This window comes from Eublepharis macularius, chromosome 11 (assembly GCF_028583425.1).
Source record: "Eublepharis macularius isolate TG4126 chromosome 11, MPM_Emac_v1.0, whole genome shotgun sequence".
NCBI lineage: Eukaryota > Metazoa > Chordata > Lepidosauria > Squamata > Eublepharidae > Eublepharis > Eublepharis macularius.
In genome coordinates, this window is record NC_072800.1 from 26369176 (window position 1) to 26381672 (window position 12497).

Below are 12497 nucleotides of genomic sequence, written 5' to 3' on the forward strand. Positions count from 1 at the left end.
ATCCTAAGTAAGTTTCCCAAGCGGGGATCAGGGGTAAGAGTATTTAGGAGTACATGAAAAGCTTCCCTCTTTCACAGAAGTATTTAGGGGCCTTTTCCAGTCCCAAGAACCTTGAGTTCTTAGCATACTTCCAAAAATTTACGAATCTCACTCTTTAGAGTATTAATACAGCATTGGAAGACCTTAAAAATGCCACAGAATAAAATAATAATTTGAATAGCACCAGAACTGCAAGGTCAAAGCAGGAGACGCCTGCTATTATTTTTAGAATTGTCAGTACATTTTTCAGTTGAGAGGCTGCTTAGATATTGTTTCTGGAGCGGTGGATGAATGGGGAATAATTCCACCAATGAGTATTTCCATTAAGCAGAAAAGGACAAAGACTCACACACGAGCCAAAATGAAAATGGAAAAAAGGTACTTGTTTTGGAAATGTAATGACTAGTTGCATGTTACCATCCTGACATAAATTAGATTAATCCAATTTCTAGGTTACAAGGAGAGAATATTATCAGTGTTAAGTGACAGTCATTTGAAAGTATGCTGCGAGATTCTTCTGTCCTAAAGAATACAACTTTCAAAGACCATGTATTAAAATCCCTTAGAAATACTAACGTAGGGACCATCTTCTCAATATCTATTTTGCTAGATCTCATGGTTGTTGAAGTAGATATCACGCTACATGGAGTAATGTATCTCATGCTACAGGGGACAAGATTTCCACAACACTATCTCACAAACACAAACACTTTCCCCACAGCAAGTACCTCACTACTGCTAGTATCCAAATGGAGGTTAAATGCCTATATGACTGTACTGAAACAGCCTCACACAAAATCCAATCCTACCTTGTTTAATTTATATTAACATGTGGCAATGCTCCGGAGCGAATATGTGAAGCATAACAGTTAAAATTTAAAATGAAAAGCAGTAAGAACAATTGATAAATAGCTTTATCCAAGGATGAGAGAAGCCAGACTTCCAATATGTTACATCACAACATTGTTTATTATGTGACTTTTTACAATACAAACAAAAATACAGAAATGCAGTACATGAATACAGCTAAATGCAAAATGGTGACTTTTCTTAGGAGGCCATGATTCTCATTTCTAGTAGACAGACTGCACACAGGTAGAAACATGTCGGTAGTTAACTCCACATCCCACCCACCCCCAAGACATGACCTATAAATGCTTTTTCCTGCTACTTACCATAAAATGTAAAAAGGGAGTTAAAGGAAGAGTTTAATTCACTGGTTCCTACCATATGAAAGAAACTACAATCTATTTAGCAGGGCCAATATATGGAAAAGTATCTAAATTATATGTTATTACAAAAATGAAGCAGTAATGAAATTATTCTGGCTAAAGTAGTTACTAAATGAGAATAGCATATATTTAAAGATTCCAAAACAAAAAAGGGTTTTATAAAAAGCTTTTAGGTGCACCATAGGCCTATAAGTTTGTCTTTCCATGTGTATATTTAAACAATGGAAGTGTCAAAAATAGGGTCAACTGTGTTAGACTAAATTACATTATTATATATGCTGCACTGAATGGAATTTTTTTTATAATAGAAGCATAGTTCATATTATATTATGGCAATGTATCCTTACGGAAAACCTTCCCGAGTCCTTGTATACTGGAATATCCTGTAAACAAATCAAACCACCAGAACATGATTGTACAACAGTAAAACTTTCTTTTGCATCAAGATGACTTTGTTTTAAAAAAAGGGTACTTAGAGCTGTTTTGTTTTTCTAAGTATACAACACCCTAGACAATTCAAGGCATCTCAATTGCCATCAAAATTAAAACAAAAATAATTTGTCATGCTGTTAAATCCATAGATATGGATACAACTGGTGCAAGATTGGTCAAACAGATCCAACACACACTGATGTCCAGGCTGAATATTGGCAACTAATACATAACTGGTGGCCAGTAAGTGTATTTAAAATATCTTCCCTTTCTTCTTGTTCTTTTCCAAAGTTCTGTTAAAAATAGAGAGAGAGAGAGAGAGAATGTCATCCACATATAATTTAAAAGCACAAACTTTTACTCTTATCCCATTTTAACTAGCAAACTCTTTTGATTGCATGTACTATCTTATTTTGGGGAACAGTAGAAAAAGTATACAAGTAAAAGGTATTTTGGCTCTAACATTCAACATGAGATATACAGCTGCAAATATATGCATAAGTGGCATCTTTCAGAATGACCTGTTTGCATAAACGGACTGTTCTGTTGATAGTAAGGCTGAATATTCAACTATAACACAGACTTTTATCTAAATGGGCTATGGGTTGGGGATAATGGCACATCCCCGTAGACTCTGAAGTTCAGGAAAATGCAAGGTTTTATCTGCATAGAGCTCAACTGAGTTTTGAATTCTGAGACCTAAAAGCTAAGACTTCAATACATACAAGCTTCTTTGCCGAAGCACTGATCACTGTAGGCAGAACCCCATAAGCCAATCTACCTCCTTCGATAGGTACGAGTTTCATAAATTATACCCTGATGCACCACCTTCGTATTATTTGACTGCACAGTTGATAAGGGGTTTGCTTACTATGTACAAGTTCAACTAAAATCTGATGGCTGAAACTGGGTAACTGAACCTTCAGATACTGACATTTTATTATACCAAATTAAATTAGGACTTCCTATTCAAAGCATTAATTTCAAAACCATCAGTACCCCTTTAGAAAACATATTTAGCACATGTTATGTACTAGGAAATGAATGTTGTGGTCCTTGCCCAGAGCCATATAAGCCACATTCGTTGTAGGAGAGAAGCGAATAATAGGCAAGAGACAGTTAACACTGGAGGAAGTATGCTGGCAGCAGTTGACCAAAAATATTGGGCTATATACACGAAGATCACAAGATGAAAGTAACTGGACAGAGAAAGGGTGGCAGGTCCAGACATGGAGCAGCATGGAAAGCAACAATGAAATGAGAATTAAAAGAAAAATTGAGAGTGTGCCTGTTAGTCAATGCCTATCAGCACCAAGCAATATCCACATTTAGCTACATATCTGAAAGTTTCTAAATAACGCTGTCAGAAAGAACTGCATAGGCTCCTAATTACCTGGAAGAATTCTGTTGTTCCAAAATACGCTGCTGGGCTTCCCAGTTTGCTTTCTCATCCTCAAACTGGCGGCGTTTTTCTTCGAGTTCTTTGTGTTGGGCCTCCAGGTTCTTTTTCATTTGCTCATGACGCCGCTGGAGCTGAGAAATAAGATCACAAAATGTAACCATCTGCTCATCAGTGCCATCTTCTCCTTTATTGTAGCATAAGCTTTCAAGAGCCACCGATGCATGGCACAGATGCATGCAATGCCTTTGATGAAGAGTGCTGTGGCTCTTGAAAGCTTACGCTACAATAAAGTTGGTTAGTATTTAAGGTGCTACCGGACTCTTTACTATTAAGAGTAACTGCATTCAGAACGTGTCCTCAGCACTGCCTCATTCTTACATTTTCTCCTTTGTGTTCTCGTTTGACTTCTGAACCAGTTTTCTTACTTGACGCTTTTGTTTCTCTGCCCAGCCAATGTTAGGCTTCCCCGACATGTGTGTGTTAATTTTTCAAAAGAGCTCTACTGAGCTGGCCATAACAATGCTATCAACTGGTATTTATTATTCTCATAATTTTACGCACAATTATTACACAGCCTGAGCCCTTGGGGTGAGTTACAAGTTAAAATCACTAAGCAAACCAATTTAACAAATTCAGTATATTTGATGGCTGTTGTGGGTTTTCCGGGCTGTATTGCCGTGGTCTTGGCATTGTAGTTCCTGACGTTTCGCCAGCAGCTGTGGCTGGCATCTTCAGAGGTGTAGCACCAAAAGACTTTTGGTGCTACACCTCTGAAGATGCCAGCCACAGCTGCTGGCGAAACGTCAGGAACTACAATGCCAAGACCACGGCAATACAGCCCGGAAAACCCACAACAGCCATTGTTCTCCAGCCGTGAAAGCCTTCGACAATACATCAGTATATTTGCATCACTTCTAGTAAACAGAAAAAAAAGAGTTCTGTGATTCAAACTAAATTTGTTAACTTGCTTTGACTAATGATTTAATAATTTAGAGAAGAGCAATGCAGTGTGAACTGTGTTCACAAAGGCTATTCTAGTATGGCTGATCTAACAGGTATCAGCCAGAAGAACATGGAAGTATACTGAGGAGTTTGCAACTACTTGTTCCTACGCACACCAACCAAGCAATTAATAAAAACACAGATAGTGCAGCCACTGCTTTTTAAAGAGGTGGCTGAAAGCAGCACAGCACTGCTACCAGCTAAGGTTCACTGCAAAGCATTAAGCTGCCCTGTGTGAAAGTGAAATTAGCATTAATGAGAAACTTACCTTCATAAATTAAATCTTACCCCATGCAACAAAACAATATAGCGCCCAAACCCCTTTTGAAAGGCAGGCATGACAAAAATTGATGGTCTTATGACATGGAAGTGGTCTTTTAATGTACTGCTGGTCACATTATACCCTGAGTTTTATAATCCAAATTGACTGTAATCACATAGTCCGCAGACCAGCTTTGGAGCGGTGGGAGAGCAGAGCATAGAACTGTTGTGAATTTCATAGTCAGTCCTAATTGCTTCATGCCTGATGATGAAGTGAGTTTGCCTCACGAAACGGGTTAAATAGAAATATTGCTTGCTAAACTCCGTCGGCACCATAATGTGTTTATTTTGGGACTGTGAACCTTCATGAGAAGACACGCGGTTGGCTCTCCACCAAGCAGCGCTTTTCCACCTCGCTGGAACTTTGCACTTTACTCCTATATTTCGGACTGTGAATTGTTGATTGCATTTATTGTATTTTGTATATAATGTATGGACGCACCTTTTGTATTTTGAACACCTATTTATGTATTTATTAAGTTATTTCACTGGTATTGCATTTTTGCATTGCACTTTGGCACTTTTATAAATTAAAACTAAAAATTATAATTCTGGTGGGTTTTGTAGTTTTGTAATTTAACAATGGCAGTCTAATGAACTCCATTCAGCACAAGCAGGGGTGAGCTGGAAAGAAAACAGCCCTGCAGCTTGGCCCCCTCAACCCTCCAAAAGGAAGGAGGGAGAAAAGACCCCTTGCCTGCTCAGCCAGGCCCACTCCACTGTTCAGCCAGGCCAGGCACCGTCTTCCTTGCCACTGGGCTGGCTTTGCCCCATGGGGACAGGGGGGGAGCCTCGTTGGTCATAATGACCAGTCTGCCCCAAGCACAAGTCACATCAATTTAACAGAAACCATGCTTCAGGTTGTTCCACATAATCAGTGGAACGAGGTCAAAACCATAACCAGGAAACCCGCCTTCCTAATGTGAGAGAACACTTGTGAATTGTGTATCTACAGCACAGTGGCCACCCAAATATAGGGTCATGTTAACCTTTGGGAATTTATTTACATCTGATCAGCTAATAAGTGGTTTGGTCAGTGTGCACATTAACTGCCAGGTAATACATTATTTTTATTTGCAACCTTTGCTTCATCCAGAAGGTGGCATGCTCCTGTAGCTGTATTTACCTCAGCTTCTGAGTCCTTCAGTTTTTGAACTTTTTCTTTGACCTTCATTTCAAAGACCTGCTCCATTTCCATTTCCATTTTCTTCATCTTTGCCACGTGTTCTCTCCGTTCTTCTTCCATTTGTGCCAGAGGACTCCTGACATAAACCAGAGCAGGTGGTTGGTTATTCCATGCAGAAATTTTCTTTTGCTAATTCATGATCAGTGAAAAGGCAACTGGGAAACACTGAAAGGAAGCAAGCAACAATCTAATAGTGACGTTCCCATATAAGTAAGAGTGCCTAAAAAATTATTGATAGTGATCACATGCTCTTCCCGTCATGGTAATGTCTTGTACATTTATGTTAATGTGAATATCTAGTTTACAAAGGGATAAAAGAGTGGGGGGGGGAGGGGAAGAACTGGCCCGTGCGCCATCTGCAACATACAACTTCCAGGAAACGGCACATTGTGAAAGGGAGAAGAAACCACACAGTGAGCTTTTAATACCACAGATTTGGTGCACATGGGACGGACGAGTTCAGGCAACAATATCTTATGCACTAAAGCAGGGACCCCAACCTTTTAGAGCCTGTGGCTCCTTTGGAATTCTGACACCGGCCGTAGGACTTCACTCAGGGAGTGAGGTCATACGGAACACTCTTTCAGTTATAAGCGCTGTTTAAAATGAACATGTTTAAAAATATTTTCTTGCAGCTTATCTTCAGTCATACTGAGAAGATCCCTGTGCTGTGACAGCAGCTGCTGCCAAAGCAAAGTCTTGAAAATCCACACAGCCCATCAGATCTCCACTGACCAATCAGAAGCCCCGTTGGGCAAAATCCCCCTCTGGCCCTGCCCACTTTCTAAAAACACTGGGCAGACACCAGGAAAGGTGCCATAACACCCATATCACTACACTGGGGAACGCTGCACTAAGGCGTCAAGAATACTACTCTACTGAACGTTCTCTCGTGTAAAGAAGGCTTAAACTAGATTGTCTTGACTTTTGTTTCTGCAATCTTATGATTTTATTTATTAAATCACAGTTTTATCAACTTTTACCATCACTGCACATGTGCCTTTGTGATGGTTCAGTTGCCTCAGCAACAAAGCAGTTTGCAGTCCAGTTTCTAAGAGTGAAAATTTATTTTGTCTGAGATGATAACCTCATACGGGACAAGTGAAGAACTAGGAACAGGTCCTGGGCTGCAGGGAAAGTGACAGCAACCCAGAGGAAAGGAGGCTGAAGGATGATGCAGGGTAGACAATGGACCGAGAAGGAGGGCTAGAGGAACGGGGGGCTGTGCACTCTTGGCAGGAAGAATGGGCAGCCAAGGAAGGACTGCGGACCAGGGAGCCAAAGGAGCACAGAGTTATTCACGATCTAGGTCCTGACAGAGAAATTCTGGGCGTTGCGGTTCCTGCTGTCTCTGCAACACTAGAATCTGGCAACCCTGAGCCTCGTGGAGCAAAGAGAACCAACAGTGATGGAAGCTCAATTTCACACTGACTTGCACTAAACAGCCAATACTTGGGCTACAATTTATCTAGCAGAATTACACTATGACAGCTTCTTACAAGGAGACAACTCTGTATAGCTCTGGTCATTGCTGTGAATGCAGAGGTATTAGCAGTGGCAACGGAGCATCCACACAGCAGTTTCTGATGCCCTTTCCTTGCCTTGCCCCCCCCCACAGCCCCCCACATTACCCCCTCATTGTAGCATTATAGCGCTGCAACAATGTTCTAGTTCCCAGCCTTTTCAATTTTAAAGTCTCTAGCCTTTTCTGTTGGAAACTTTGGAAAATGAGCAGCCTGCACCTTTCGCCTTAAAAATTCCACAACAAAAGATACATACTCCCCCCCCCCTCAAAATGAGAACCGGGAACCTGTAAATCATGCCAAAAGAGCTTTTGGAACTCTTCTTACAGCTCTAACTGAATGTTATTAATGTTGGAACACAGGAAGATCTGTAGTTTAAGAGACTTGCTGAATTTAAAGTCACATGCTGAATACAATAGTCAGATTATTTTCCCTATAGCTAATGAATTCCTAATACACACACCGGTCCTCTGCACCAGAAACTATTCATGGTTAGGGTCTAAATATGCTACAATCTGGTCACATCAATACAGTCTGAGAACAGAATAACTGGTGATGTGCGCAACAAGACGAGTGCATTGCAGACGTATTACTACCACTTGCCTGGACGTTCACGCAATGCAAAATGGGGAGGAAAAAGATCAGTCAACAATATACAATGAACAGAGCCAACCTTCACCATCGCCTAGGATTGCGCTAAACAGATGTGAACATTTTTTAAGTATCATCTCAAAGATTTTCAAAATGACACAGGCATAAAGAGGAGGAAAATGTATTATAATGCTACAAGATTACTAAAAAAGACACCTATGATTCTTTTCAACCACATCAAAACTGCATTCTTGACTGCAGTGGAGGCACTGGAGGAGAGTTACAAAATTTCTCAGAACTTCTGTTTGGCAGCCTCAATGTTAAGAAACAGATTCCTCCACCTCTGCCAACAGGTGTCTTCTGCTAGGTGTAGAGTAAATTTGTTATGGCTCACAGAAAAACATACAACCTTCTAAGTTCTTCATCTAGTTAGCACAGACCACAAAACAAGGAACCCTGTCCAAGGATCTAGAGAGATGAGGGAAGAGAGTTCAAAGGAAGATAGGGGAAGGAATGGCAGACGGAGCCAAAAGGTTCACAAGGGAAGCCAATCAGCAAGAACAGGTGAGTAGCTGGAGTTTGAGAATCAGAAGGACTTGGAGATTATTGTCCGTTCTGAGAAAGAACTTCTATCTGCGAGTTCCTAGGTCTGAGGCTCCGTTTTAATAACAGTAATTAATCTAAGCCCAACTCTATTGTGTAAGGGCTTAGGGAACAAAGTTTACTGTGCTGATTAAAACTGGTCCTATTCCAAAGATATGGTGCATCTGTGGAGATGGACAATCTTTTTTGTAAAACAGTGACTAAGCCCCTCCATGGGACTATTGCTAATATAGTCATTACTATCGTCAGAACACAGCAAGTATTTTAATACACTGATTTCTTCAAAGTGCCCTGACCTGGACAGCCCAGGCAGATCTCAAAAGCTAAGCAGGGTCTGCTTTGGTGAGTAATTGGATGGAAGACCTCCAACAAATACAAGGATTGCAGAAGCAGGCAATGGCAAACCACCCCTGTTAGTCTCTTGCCATGAAAACCCCACTAGGGGTCACCATAAGTCAGTTATGACTTGATGGCACTCTCCACACACCACTTCTTCAAAGTAGTTACCTCTCCATGAAATAAAAGCTCAAAGAAGCACTGCAGAACTTAACACATATCCGTGCTGGAGTGTTTACTAAAACCTAATGCTGTTCAACAGAATCAAAGGGCCTATCCCAGTGTTATGTCCAGAGAGAACCCCTGACCCAGTGCAAGGTGTCTTTAACTCATATATGCCCCCTTCCATACCAAATTACAAGTTAATTGGGCGTTCTCATGATTTAAATACAGTGGCCTGTATCCAACCATGCAGTTCTTTCAACGGAAAGAAATTTTGGCTTGCTGAAGAGGGAATGACAATTTCTGTTGCCCTGCCCAAGACCTCATTTTACCCCAATACTGTGGGGGGGGGGTCAGCAGGGTATAGCAGGAAATGGATGTGGGAAAATCCTGCTCCGTAAAGTCTGCAGATGACTGGATACACTCTCTCATCTCCTAGATCACCCAACCTGTGCCAAGAGCAAATGGATTTTAAATGAGGTGGCTGGGACATATCAGGATAAATAATACTGTACCACCCAATTCAATCACTCTTTTCTCCCTGTGATGGGAGGGGAGGGGTGTGTGTGCACAGCCAACAGTCATGCCAGGTTGACAGTTTTCTCTGGAATGCAACACCTGATCAGACTGGAAAATAAGCGTCTGCAAGCCATTTATATGATAGTACCCGATCATATCTACATGTCTGCCTTCTTTACCAGCCCCATGACATGATAGTGCCTGTGCTTTAAAAAATTCCTGTAGCCACCTGCAACTTTAGAGGCAAGAAATGAAAACAATAAGTTCTTGAAAAGCATTTCATACACAATCAATGTACTTGTATTTATTGAAAGGCAGCAAATGGTGTGGATTTCATATGAGATAACTGCTAAAGTGACCTTCTGTCCTCTTTGTGAATCAAAGTGCTCTCTGTATTTGTCACTAAAAATATTTAATGTTAGATTAATTTTAGAATAAAAAACATTAAAGCAAAACAAATGCAAGAGCTGGAAATAAAACGTAAACGCTACACTTAACATTGAAAACCTTATTTGTTTAAAGCCTTTTGTCTTACTTCTTAAAAATTTTTAAATGACCACTTACATGCCTTCAACTGTGTCAAATCTAAAAAACAAAAAATACAGATGGCTTAGCATGCTTAAATAAAACCACAAAAAAATTAAAAAGCAGTAATAAAAAAGCAAATTCATTATGGATTTCAAGCTACTTAAGGCTTGGATGCTCCACAGAAGCAAAATTTTCACTGTAAAGTGACAGTTAGTTTAAGCTAGTTACGGTTTGTTTTCAATGTTCAGTTAGTCAAGGGCCACACGATTAAGGCAGACCCGATGTGCAAAGCTTCCAAGAACAATTTACAAGTAAGCAAGCAGTAAGGCATGCTCTTTAAACTGTTTAAATATTTTAGTGACATTCACTTTACTAGTTTCCCCCAAACATATTGTGATTCCAGACTGCTCCTAGGCCTAAGCTATACTGTATATACAAAATGAAATCTATGAGCACCACTTAACTGGCCAGCAGAGGTCTCACAACAAGCTGTTCATTAATAAAAGTCGCATTTGGTATAATTAAGCTCAGAACATCACATGGCAACTATTAGTCTTTCTGCATTTCATAGATTCTTCCAACATTATGAAACCATTCAAACTATTTGACTCTAAAGTACTGCTACTATAACTGTCCTCTGTAAATTGCTGAACTTTAAAAAAAAAAAAAAGGAAGCCATTTGGGATCTTTGGAAGAAATAGTGTAACTAGAACGGATTCAAAGCCAAGGCTCTCTGTGAAAGACCTACAGTGTGTGCTTTCTTTAAAGATTCAGCTTCCCTCTGCCAGCCTTCACAGATGTCTCGCCGCACACGGCTTCTAGAAAACGGAGGTTCACACCATGGCCCTCTACCCTCTGTCACAAACTCCATTAGCAGGACAGGGCCACAGTTGCCCCTGTGCTAAAGCCTTTAAACAGCAACAGAGTGGGTGTGGGAGAAGGGACAGCAAGATGAGTTGGCAGCCCTTGTACAGTCAGCGATGTGGGGCAGAACATTTTTTTGTGGAAAAATCCCCCCCCCCCACATATGCAAATCTATACTTATCAGGGCTGTTATGCTACAAAATCAATCCTGCTATACGGACTAAATATGCAATATGAAGCATGGACAACCCCCAACAGTTGTACATGGTATATCTGCCATCTTTTGCGAACACTAATTCAATTTTGTGCTAACATTTATAATTATTTATTTAAATTAGAAAATTATCCAAATCCAATTTTCCCAGAAAATCCATATCACTGCTTGTATTGGCATAGTGCTAGCTGCAGAAAGCTCAGGTATTTTTTTGCTTTAATACTGTAAGCTTGCCTGAACAAATGGGATAAGGAGGAAGGAAGGTTTGTTAAATATCTCAGCTGCTAATTATTATTTAAATCACAAGAATGAGATTTAATATATATAAGTCATTCACACCCCTAGTTTTACCTCCCGCTCGCTACCTTACAGCAAGAGTCCCCTACCTTCTTGAGCCTGCAGGCAACAATGCAATTTTGGGAGGGAGTGAAGAGCTGCTACAGGAGTTGGAGTGAAATCTACGAAGGCTGCTGCAGAAAATACAGCCCTCCTCATGTTGTAGCCATGGAAACCCCCTTCATTTGAATGAGGGGAGCCAATAACAAGCCCTGCCTCACAATGGCTTTACCACTTCCTGAAAAGCTTGTTGAGAGCCAAGGGAAGTATTGGTGGGCACCATGGCATCCACCATGTTGGGGAAGCCTGCCTTACAGGATGGCTTCCATAATCCATGGCATACATAGGATAAAAATCTCTAGCCTCATAAAGAGCAGTCATAGCCTCAGCCAGCTTGCTAGCACTGGTTTTGCCAAACACTGGCCTCCAGTCGCAGAGTCTCCTAATATTATAGCAGTGAAAAGGAAGATAAGACACCTGGCCTCTAGAATTGCAAGGGAAAGCACCAAACTTAGAATGATGTGTACTGTAGTGGTATTTTATTTTTAATAAAACAGCTCCAAAACAGCTCTTTACAACGGATACTCATTCTCTGAAAGTTCCCAAGAAATCAGTAGTATAAAGACCCAGACCTAAGTCAAGACTAAAAGAAACTAAAAAACAACAATAACGCTTGCTTGGCTTTTTTAGCAGACATATCCAAAATAATTGAGGACAGAAGCCAGCAGCAACAGTTGACTCACTGTGATTCATTCATTTATAAACATCTAGTGGTTTTTATAGTATTGTTTGCCATCACGAGTCAATCCTGTGGCATCTACTCAAATATATTATTTTGCCCTTTAAAGCCACAAGCAGCTTTACTTGGCAAAAAAAAAGAGTAATTTATTTATTATTTATTTATTTAATTGGATTTCTATTCCGCCTTCCCCACAAGCAAGCTCAGGGCAGATTATATAATTTAATGTAGTTATAGTTAACCTTAAATGTACCTGGATGCTTCGCAGAAGTAGTACAAAATATAGGGACTGCAGAACTACAATATATGGAATAATCAAGCAGTATACAAATGCATATATGGGATCGGCTTACAAGCAGTGGGATATTTTATTTGATTAAAAGTTCAAAGGAAAGGCCCATATGTTCATCTACAGTCTAAAATCTCAAAATGAATTGCACTCTAAATATCTAACAGATTTTCTACTAT

General features: G+C 40.2%; 1 protein-coding gene across 2 annotated transcripts in view; it reads right to left on the reverse strand.

Annotated features, from left to right (window-relative positions):
* Positions 1-985: 985 nt before the first annotated feature.
* The window catches only part of SEPTIN7 (septin 7), a 55794-nt gene continuing 44282 nt past the window's right edge, over positions 986-12497 (reverse strand). Inside the window, exons 11-14 of one of the 2 annotated variants that reach the window (XM_054991308.1) lie at positions 9913-9933; positions 5555-5690; positions 3097-3236; positions 986-1996 (exon numbers count right to left, since the gene is read on the reverse strand). In XM_054991308.1, the coding sequence (XP_054847283.1) occupies positions 1957-1996; positions 3097-3236; positions 5555-5690; positions 9913-9933 (337 nt within the window). In that variant the 3' untranslated portion in view covers positions 986-1956. The remainder of the gene's footprint in view (positions 1997-3096; positions 3237-5554; positions 5691-9912; positions 9934-12497) is intronic. The other variant, XM_054991309.1, reaches the window with a different exon arrangement.